Source organism: Sycon ciliatum, chromosome 1 (genome assembly GCF_964019385.1).
Source record: "Sycon ciliatum chromosome 1, ocSycCili1.1, whole genome shotgun sequence".
NCBI lineage: Eukaryota > Metazoa > Porifera > Calcarea > Leucosolenida > Sycettidae > Sycon > Sycon ciliatum.
The window spans coordinates 91719052-91729686 of NC_088643.1; the positions used below are offsets into that span (position 1 = coordinate 91719052).

At 49.8% G+C, this 10635-nt stretch overlaps 1 protein-coding gene across 2 annotated transcripts in view; it reads right to left on the bottom strand.

Moving 5' to 3' along the window:
• Window positions 1-10541, bottom strand: part of LOC135806456 (tRNA (32-2'-O)-methyltransferase regulator THADA-like) — a 43911-nt gene extending 33370 nt beyond the window's left edge. For both annotated transcript variants that reach the window (XM_065320646.1, XM_065320645.1), the window contains exons 1-10: window positions 10345-10541; window positions 9662-9732; window positions 4000-4121; window positions 3813-3903; window positions 3278-3341; window positions 2753-2785; window positions 2450-2498; window positions 1793-2043; window positions 1070-1200; window positions 466-556 (exon numbers count right to left, since the gene is read on the bottom strand). In XM_065320646.1, coding sequence (XP_065176718.1) covers window positions 466-556; window positions 1070-1200; window positions 1793-2043; window positions 2450-2498; window positions 2753-2785; window positions 3278-3341; window positions 3813-3903; window positions 4000-4121; window positions 9662-9732; window positions 10345-10363 — 922 coding nt within the window. In that variant the 5' untranslated portion in view covers window positions 10364-10541. The remainder of the gene's footprint in view (window positions 1-465; window positions 557-1069; window positions 1201-1792; window positions 2044-2449; window positions 2499-2752; window positions 2786-3277; window positions 3342-3812; window positions 3904-3999; window positions 4122-9661; window positions 9733-10344) is intronic.
• Window positions 10542-10635: the final 94 nt, after the last annotated feature.

Below are 10635 nucleotides of genomic sequence, written 5' to 3' on the forward strand. Positions count from 1 at the left end.
AGAACAGATTGAATGATCATATTGAGTGCGTTCGACTATGCCCGCAAATCGACGTTGAATCCATTCATGAATCGCCCCTGCCTATTCACATCACCCCATGTGAATAGGGTGAATGGATTCCGAACTGATTCCAGGGCTTGTGACATGAAATCGAACGACGAGATTCCATTCATGAATCGATTCATGGCAGTAATCGAACGTACCCACTGAAGGCAAGAGCCCCCTCCCCTAATATGTAACTAGGCATTGTACATGTACTTCTGTCAAGTCATTGCTTCATGATAGATTATGGTATGTTGTTGGAGCTCTCTGGCTTGCAAGAGTGCTATGCATCGCATCACAGCACAGCGTAGACGCTGAAATACTACCGTAGTAGCATGGATACAGAACAAGGAGAGGAGACCAGCCCAAACAGCATGGTTGGAGTTCATCACAGACAATATCTTCCCAAGTCATAGCTCTTACTTGAAAATAGAAGATCACTCCATGCCCGAGCATACACAGGCCATGCGTCACAGGTGGATGGCGAGATTGCCTTTCCTAGGACTGATGAAATCTTGAAACATTTTAAAACACACAGAAAAGAAAGAAAGGTGTTATAGATGGAACTTTTTTTATAAATTCTGTGATCATGTAAGTTACAGTAACTACAACTACTCCATTGATAATGCAACGTTGATAACTTGATATGCTAAAGGAGACAGCTTGAACATAAAGACATTCTGATATCGTTCTCACTGCTGTTCCACATCGAGTGTCCGGATCATCAAATAACCCTGGCCACACCAAGCCGTCTACAAAACATACATAAATACGCATGTAGTCAACGTTTTAAGCGAATCCGAGGTGAGTAATGATCTCTTGTGTTGAATTGTTTACAGCATTGACTATATTACTGGACGCCTGGAAGTGGTTCATTTGACATTTCGGCCACAAAATTTGGCCCTGTGACCAGGATCTCAGTAACTATTCTTTCTTTCTACATACTGAATATGCACACCCCAAAGTCCCCTGGGCCAATTTACCGCCATCACAATTGCCCACTGTAAGTGGAAACGTGCTGCTTTACCTGGTGTAGAATGTTTGAGGTGCTCAAAGAGTGCTCAACACCAGACGGTATTGTGTTGAGGCCATTAGCGAATCTCAGTATCAACGTGGCCAGTACGGCTGCTGATGTCATGGTCTCCACACAATGTGCATCTGTAAAAACAAGCACACGTACGCACAAGCAAGAATGGAAAAAAAAGAAGGAAACTAGACAAATTGAACTCGGATAATGTGCCAGTATTAAATGTAAAATAGAAGAAGAAAACACATGGGAACAAGCTATGAAGCAACTATCCACGACTGTAACAAGATAATAAGCGGTCAGAACGTGCGATAACAGTGCACAAAACTGACAGGCTACTGAGACATTCAACGACCTAAGACCTAGCTCTAACACATCCCCAGTGTGCAAACCAACATCCTGCCAACTTTGAAGGTTCAAGGTTGGGTAGGACCAAAAGGGGAAGGTGAGCGCAGTGGAAAAAATCAAGAAAATCAAGAAAGTGCACGTTTGTGATGGTGTAGAAAATGCATGTGTACAAAACTGTCTGGCATCGGGTTACGCACATGTGACATGAGCCCCAGTGTCCACTAGGAATCCACATTCACTCACAGCATACGACAGTTCTACTGTGTCAGGGAATTTCAGAAAGGAAAGAAATTCAGTGAACTCCTGCATATGAGGCATCATTTACTTTGGTCAAATATTCCAATCTTTTCAGCATTTCTCCCAAAGCACCCTTACCATCCATCAGAATTGATATGGATGTCACGAGCAAATCCTTGAAGTATGACACATCAATCTGAGCAGAACCTGAAGCAATGGGTTCAGCTGATGACGTCTGATCATTTGCAGTGCTGCATGCAGTCATCAGTGCGATAAGATGGCCGTGAAGTTTCTTGAGGCGCTGCACACAAAGTACTGCTAGTCCCAATAGGCCCTGGGACAGTTCTTTGTTGACACTGGTTGAGAGGCTTTCAAGCCCCTCTGAACACCTGAACAGCAAAGCACACAGAAACAAAGAACACATCAATTCCCGCACAGATCTTAGCTCTCCCTCTCACATACCGTAACTTGCCTGCATCACGCCCTCAAACCTACAATCTCTCATACCAGCACAACTGGTTTGCTTGATTCGGTCACGTCCTGATGCGATCGCTAAATTTTGGGTGCATGAATTTAAGTTCCGTACAGTCGGTTTCAAACCACGGGGAAAGTGTGGTGTTTGATTTCCGCGGTGCACGAAAGTAGCTGTATGATGTAATGAAGGCATTGTGATGTGTATCTGGGACATAGGAAAAGAGACCACACAGTTGCCCACTCATAGATACAGACTCTTGGTATAGTCAATGGGAGTAAACACTACACAACAAGAAACTAGCAGTTGCCACTGCTCCATACCGGACAACTTGAGCATGGTGTTGAAGACACTTCGATATCCATCGTATCACTGTAATACGGATCACAGGCAAGGGCAAAAAGGATGCGTACAACATGATAAGACTTTCTAAGTTTCAATGCAGCGTGCTGACATACAAAACACAAAAAAAGAGTAGTTGAAAGTAATATACACATGTAGCCAGTGCTCTGAATTTGGAACAGGGGAAAATAACATGCTACCAAGCCTACCCAAATCCAATCTTCAATAAATCAATATGTGCACATTGCATGATAGAGCATAAGGGTATGCTGACAGGTACTTACATGTATGGAAGTGGGTACTGACACAGTCAAGCCCTACAAGTTACAGCATTTACACATGCACACATAAACATGCATATGTGCACACACGCGCGCGCGCGCGCGCACGCACGCACGCACACACACACACACACACACACACACACACATGCACGCACACAAACAACAAAACATGACAAAACAACTTGCAACAAAGAGTACAAACACTGCACCAACAAGAATAGCACATCTCCAGCATTGGTACACGTTCACATTGAGTCAGCAGCCTGAGCCAACAGCTACCGGGGCATGTATCCCTGAGTGCAAGCAGGATCATAAAGACCTGGTGAGTACAAGTCTGGACGAGACTATCAACAGACTGACAGCTGCTTCCCCGCGTCCAGGCAAACAGAGCCCTGGTCAGATAGCCTATTCCAGAATGTCTGCTCACCTGCAGGAAGTCACTACCAGAAGGCACTAACGGTTACCAGCAGCACAATATTCAAGTATAGCAAAAAGAAGAATTCAGAGGATATTCCACAACCCTACCTGACGGAAAATTCTCGAAGAGAGCATAGGCAAAGTTCAACAGTGACTGACAAGCGGAGACATTCTGCCAAGACACACACACACACACACACACACACACACACACACACACACACACACACACACACACACACACACACACACACACACACACACACACATGCACACACACACACGTGCACACACACACACACACACACACACACACACACACACACACATACGAGCACGCACACACACACACACACACACACACACACACACACACACACACACACACACACACACACACACACACACACACACACAACAAAGCACAACAAACTATTTGCAACAAATAGTACAGCCACTGCATTAACAAGAACAACACATCTCCAGCATGAGTATACTTTCACATTGCATATAACATCTTTAGTGAACTGGGCATATCCCTTACCGCACTTTGGACAGCCAGTAAATGGCAGTAATCGTAATACACTTTCAGACAACCCATTCCATATACATTGTACACCTTCAATCAAGACATCACACTTACATCTGGAACACTGCGCTCAACGCCAGTCAGCAAACTATCAGAGACAGCTGCGGATAAAGCTTCACGGGATGTCTGAGATGCTTGTAACAGGCTGCAAGCAACCAAGAATGAACAAACACGTCCACATGAGCATACTATCACTCACAGAAAAACGCTTCAAATTTAAGATGCTACAAAACCATCATACCTTAGTGCAACTTGCCGACTTTTGGAAACACTGCTCGACAGGAAATTGCAGAGCAATCTCAGACATTCATTGTGAGATGCTTCTCCAACGGCCGGGCATCCCGCTCGCATGTGTGGCAAAAGCTGTAGACCAGCAACAACATACACAAACATACGACTCAACACGACTCGATACAAGTGGGAGACAGTGCATTTTAGTGCATGTACATATCATCTCCTTCGCGAAAATCTCTCCAAGTCTCTCTATAATTCACCAACAGCTTACAAAATCCTTACAAAACTGTTGTCAGTGCTTCCTATAGTCATGGTTGACCTGTTTCACAACAATCATACTATACAATGTAGAAAAATTGGTGTCAAACACCCAATGTGGTGTGTACAAAACTTCCATATTCCTACAGGTCGCTACGATATCTGTACACGCGCATCGTACCAGTAGACCATGAAGCATTGGAAGCTGTGTTCACTGTACAAGTAGAGCTCTAGAGGTATTTATGATGTTGTGGTGTGTGTGTGTGTGTGTGTGTGTGTGTGTGTGTGTGTGTGTGTGTGTGTGTGTGTGTGTGTGTGTGTGTGTGTGTGTGTCTGTGCGTGTGTGCGTGCGTGTGGTGCATGCCAGTGATGGGCGCTTGTCGGCATTTTTACAGCACTTCCAAAGCAGTTGAAGCAACTTTTTACTTCGACGCCTATTTCATCACGTGTGCTCCTGCATACTAGTATCACATGCACACACGCATGCTCTGTTGGCAGCCAAGAGAGGGGAGCAGTACTCTCATGTGATGGCTTTCATCGGGTGCAGGATCGCTTTTTCCTCTTGCGGTCCTGCATCATGTGCCTCCGAGGGTGCAGAAGGCTCTCTAGCCAGTCTGCCTTGGCTGTGGGTGATACCTCTGCTGTGCTGGCAGTGGTAGAGGCTCGGCTTAGCGTGCACGAGCGGTATCAGTGACTGGACTATTGACTTGAAGTTGAACTTACTTGCTGCTGTTTACCTAAGTAGGTATATATGCACGCATGGTCATGTGTACTGGTTTCCTGCATTCATGTCTGGAGTAGTCTGGCTGTCATGTTCATTGTCGTGCTGTGTTACGGTCACGCGAGTCGGCATCTTAGTGCATGACAAAGCTGTCTGCTTACGCTCTCTTTGTACGCATTCATGTCAGGCGATAGAGCGGCCCTCATTTCCATGCTTCGACGGGTCCGGGTCTCTGGTTTCACATGTGCCCTGCTCGGCCTGCTGTGCCTTTATGTTGCCCTGCTGTTTTATATACGGTGCTTTTCCTTTCGGCGAGTCTTCTTTCGTTAGTTAGTTGGAAACACAAGGAAGTTTGCAATGCGAGTTGAGCATGAAGTGAGCCTGAAGAATACAGTCTAGAAATAGTAGAATCCAGTAAAGCAAGCCAGACAGAGAGCTGGCCATAAACTGGTCCTTCGAGCCGGATCACGACCAGCAGAAAGTCTCTGTTTCCGTTGCCTGACATGGAGTTCCCACGAAGGAGTAGCAGGAGAACCCTAGGTAAGATGCCCAAGCGGTTCCTCTCCGATGGGGAGCAGGCCCAAGAGCCGAGGCGGTCGGGACGCAGGAGCGGCGGCAGGACGTCCGCAAGCGAGAGCCTTGGGGGCGTTGAACTTGAAGCTGCGATATTGCGTAGGAACAAGGAGGCAGAACTGAAGGCTGCACGGCGGATCGCCGCTCTGAAGCAGCAAGAGATCGACCTCCGAATTGACCTGGTAAAAAAGGAGCTCGAAGTCGAGCAGGCGAGGGCGGCGGAGGAGTTGGCCAGCGCGAGCAGTGCCGTGTCAGCGCGAAGTTCTGCTGTGGATACCTCGAGCTCAGAGCCAGAGAGCTCAGAGCTAGAGAGCGAGGATATCAATGGTGGGAGCTGGCCATGTGGCGTGGGAAATCGTCGTGCGCGATCGGACGCGGAGGCCATATGCGCAGGCTGGCCAACCACTTCAGTCGAGGTGCCTTCAGCGACGCAGGTGCTGGCGCGGTGGCTCATCGCAGGCCCAGGTTAGAACAGTGGTCTGGGTCACAGCCTGCACAGCAGCCCATGCAGCCGAACATGCAACAGCCAGTGCAGCCTACAGTACAACCCAACGCCTCAGCTCCAGTGCCGAGAGCAAGCCTGCTGAAGTATCGACTTGCTCCAACACCAGCCCCACGTGTGAAGCCCAAACGTCTACCACCTAAGCCAGTCCCGCCAGTGCCATTGCGACTCGGTCCAGTCCAGCAGGCCTTCAAGCCCAAGGGAGTGGGCCTCAACCCTGCAGCGGAACCCTACTTCCCGCGCACCAGGGCAACCGACCCAGCAGTCGACTGGGCAGACGGAGCGGCTATGTTCCAGATGGGAGTCTGCAGGTCCCTGAAGCCACTGGACCTGCCAAAGTTTGATGCCAAGATGCTGTCATATGTGAAGTGGCGTCAGCGGTTTCTCCGTCTAGTACACGAGAACCCGCTCTTGTCAGAGAACTATAAGCTCGCACACTTGAGGGAGGCACTGGCGGACGGAGCAGCCGAGGACCTGATCGCGGACGTGCTAGACGGCCCGGATGCCTACTCCGCCATCATGGAGGAGCTGGATCGGTGGTACGGGGGCACAGACCGTAGCCTCGAACAGCAGGAACGCGAGCTCATGAGTTGGCCGCAGATCAACACGGAGCGCGAGCTGGATGAGCTGAAGACGCTGGCCGTCAAGCTGAGGTCCCACGCTGTGACACGGCGCTCCGTCCTCAGCGGCCTGGCGTCGGCGTTCGATCCTCGTGGGCAAATTGCGCCGTTCACGATCCGTGCCCGCGTGCTGCTGCTGCAGGACACTTGGTTGCTGGACCAGGCGTGGGACGACGACCTTCCTCCCACGCACACCAGAAAGTGGAGGGAGTGGTTTGACGAGCTGCCCAACCTGGCCGCCATCAACGCGCCACGCAGTTTCAAGGCGGCTACGGAGTCCATCCTCTCCGTCCACACGTTCACGGATGCGTCTGACCGTGCCATCGCTGCTGCGACCTACATTCGCGCAGAGGATGCGGCCGGCAATGTGCGGGTGACGCTCGCCATGGCCAAGGCCAAGACAGCCCCGGCTCGTCGGCAGACCATCCCTCAGCTGGAGCTTCGCGGCGCCGTCTTGGGTCTGCGGACCAGCAGCGAAGTTGGCAACGCTCTGGACATCCCGGTCGCCAAGCACACGTTCTGGACGGATTCCATGAACGTGTTGGGGTGGATCCGCTCGCACAGTCGCAGGTTCAAGGTCGACATCGGCAACCGCGTCTCAGAGCTACAGAACGCCACGAAGCCCTCCCAGTGGAGGCACGTACCCGGCAAGCAGAACCCCGCCAACAAGGGTACCCGTGGGCTACCAGCGAAGGAGTTGGCAGAGCACCGGATGTGGGGGCACGGACCCGCGTTCCTGTCACAGGCTCGCAGCAACCGGACGTATGGCCGCCTGACAAGTCGGCGTCCACAGAAGATCTGCCAGGCGTCATCCAGCGGGAGACCACGTTCACGCTTGCCGTCATGCCAACCACTCGCCTCCAGGCATCCAGATACCGCACCTGGGAGCAGCTGCTCAGGGTGACTGCATGGTGCTACCGGTTTGTCAGCCGATGCCGTCGCAAGCCGCGCGTCGGCATGAAGGGGGAGGATACCAGCAGCGATCAAGACGTCACCGTTGCAGTGTCGACTTCGCGAGCAGCCAACCCGAACTACCCTGCTGTCAACGTGCCAGAGCTGACGGCGGGTGAGGTAGGCCGCGCTGAGAGGCACTGGATACGACAGGCGCAGAAGGACGCGTACGGCCCAACCCTGGAGCGTCTGGCCGCCGGAAAGCCAATGCAGGCTAGAGACCCGCTGGCGGCGCTAAGCCCGACGCTAGATCAACATGCTGAACCGCTGATGGTGGTCGGAGGCCGTTTGAAGGCAGCGAAACACTTGCCATATCGTGTACGCTTACCGATCATCCTGCCTCAGAAGCACGTTGTCACGCGGCTGCTGATCGAGAAGGAGGACTGGAGGTGCCGCCACAGCGTAGGACCTCAGCATCTGCTGTCCAACCTGAGGGAGAGGTTCTGGATAGTAAACGGTGCATCAGCAGTTAAGACGGCACGCCAGTCATGCGTTCCGTGTCGGAAGAACTGGGGTGTACCGGCGGCGCAGATCATGGGCGCTCTGCCGGACTTTCGGACTGCCGGCTCTCTCCGACCATTCTCGCACTGTGGCATCGACTTTGCCGGGCCGTTCCAGACTAAGCAAGGACGAGGCAGAACCCGAGCGAAGCGCTACCTCTGTCTCATGACATGCCTGGAAACCCGAGCCTGCCATCTGGAGGTTACCTACTCCATGGATACCGGGGGGTTCCTCATGGCGTTAAACCGGTTTGTTAAGCGGCGCGGCACGCCAAGCATCATTGTCACCGATAACGGCTCCAACTTCGTCGCGGCTGAGCGGGAGCTACGAGAAGCCGTGGAGCAGCTCGACCGCGCAGAGACTGGTGTGCTGTCTCTAGTCTATGTCTGCTGTTTCTGATGTTTTCTCTTGTGGTTGTCTGCCTGCACTTTCCATATGCTGCCTTCCGGTGCACTCATTCTTGCTGCTGCACTGCCTTGCTCATGTACTCACTCATATGCCATTTCGTGAGTGAAGGGGGAGATGTGCACGCATGGTCATGTGTACTGGTTTCCTGCATTCATGTCTGGAGTAGTCTGGCTGTCATGTTCATTGTCGTGCTGTGTTACGGTCACGCGAGTCGGCATCTTAGTGCATGACAAAGCTGTCTGCTTACGCTCTCTTTGTACGCATTCATGTCAGGCGATAGAGCGGCCCTCATTTCCATGCTTCGACGGGTCCGGGTCTCTGGTTTCACATGTGCCCTGCTCGGCCTGCTGTGCCTTTATGTTGCCCTGCTGTTTTATATACGGTGCTTTTCCTTTCGGCGAGTCTTCTTTCGTTAGTTACAGTCCATTCAGAAAAAAATGAACTTCTAGCTTTTGGCCATAAATGGGTCAAACTTTGAGTTTTTCTAGAATTTTTTTTGGCAATCCCCTATGGAATCCTCTTCCAATTATGTTTCTGAAGTTTTTTTGTCCAAAAAGCAAGCCATAGCAAGAATAGGATTTCGGCCAGGTTATGCCCCAAAAGCACAGAATTGGGAAAACCATCAAAATCCAGGCCGTTTGACCCCGCCTGGCAACAGTGCATTCTGCGGTTCGAACCCCAGTTCAGGCACCCTTTTTGGACCCTTTTTCAAATTTCAAAGTTCACAGCACTGCACTGTGTACGATGAAATCACGAAAAACCGCCAAATACGGGAGCTCGCCAGAGCCAGAGCCCATCTTTTTATGAATGGACTGTAGTTGGAAACACAAGGAAGTTTGCAATGCGAGTTGAGCCTGGAGTGAGCCTGGAGTGAGCCTGAAGAATAGAGTCTAGAATCCAGTAAAGCGAGCCAGACAGAGAGCTATTTACATTATCATGCTGTTGTGGTTTTGTTTTTTTTGCGTGTTTTTGCCTTTTTTTCTTTCTAGACCTGCGAGTTGAAGTTTTTCGGAACACTTGGGAAAAAATATTCATTGTGTTTATTTTGCCCGTAAAAGAGGCTGTACTACTCTACATACTCACACAGGCATGCTGATGCATACTCCGCACACAACAGGTACAATGCACAAATTACCTGTTTCAAATGTGGCTTGTCCAGAGCTGTACACGTCGCAAGTGTATTATACGCAACGCATACATTATGGTCTAAAGTGCCAGCAAACAACAAAGGAAAGGGAGACCAATTTGTTGCAAAGAAAGCAAGATTGTTCTATCCATGGCATGTCAAAGGGGAATAGATTGCTCTTTTTACATCAAATGGGTAGGGTACTTCAAATGTAGCAACCGTTAAGTACAAACGGAGGAGTCCAGTTAACCTCTCGTGGAATGCGATGTCCTCCAAAGGTGTCGCACCGCCCAAGAAACCAAAATACAAAAAGGCGGTAACAAAGCTGGGAGCTTCACTCATGCCTTTAGTTTAGTCTGCCAATGGTGCTCTGCCCATTCAGCACCACACCTAACAACGTTGCCTGGTTATATACAAATGTAGCTACATTTATATTATAGCGAGGCAGCGTTGTTAGGTATGGTGCTATTTGCAATAATGTGTTTGGTTTTTGTACTTTGACTTTTCTTCATAAAGTTTAGCATCTTTCCCCACCACCTCAATACGAAATCCTGTTCAATATTATCAATGGACCGCGTTTCTTCGGAATATTCTTCACATTCAGTATTTCTTTTCGCACGCAAAAGACAAGTTATACAATGACAGTATGATTGTTCAATAAGGTGATGCTTGTAACGTCACATTCTACAAACCTTCAGAAGTTGATGCCATTTCACTTCATAGCTCGGCGTTCCAGTGAAATAAAGTAGAAATACTATTCATTTCATTATAAATGTACCTTGAACAAGGAGCTATACTGTATCGCCATTGGCATTGGTGTCCACAGATGAAATTACAAAAATAGGGAAATCGTAACGCGGCTCGGTCCTGAACAGTACAGCTACAGAAACACTTCGAACAGGAACGAATGAGCGAAAATGGAAATGCACGTGCATTCAAAAACTGACGGTAGCACGTGATAGTGCCAAATGACGTAGGTCTTC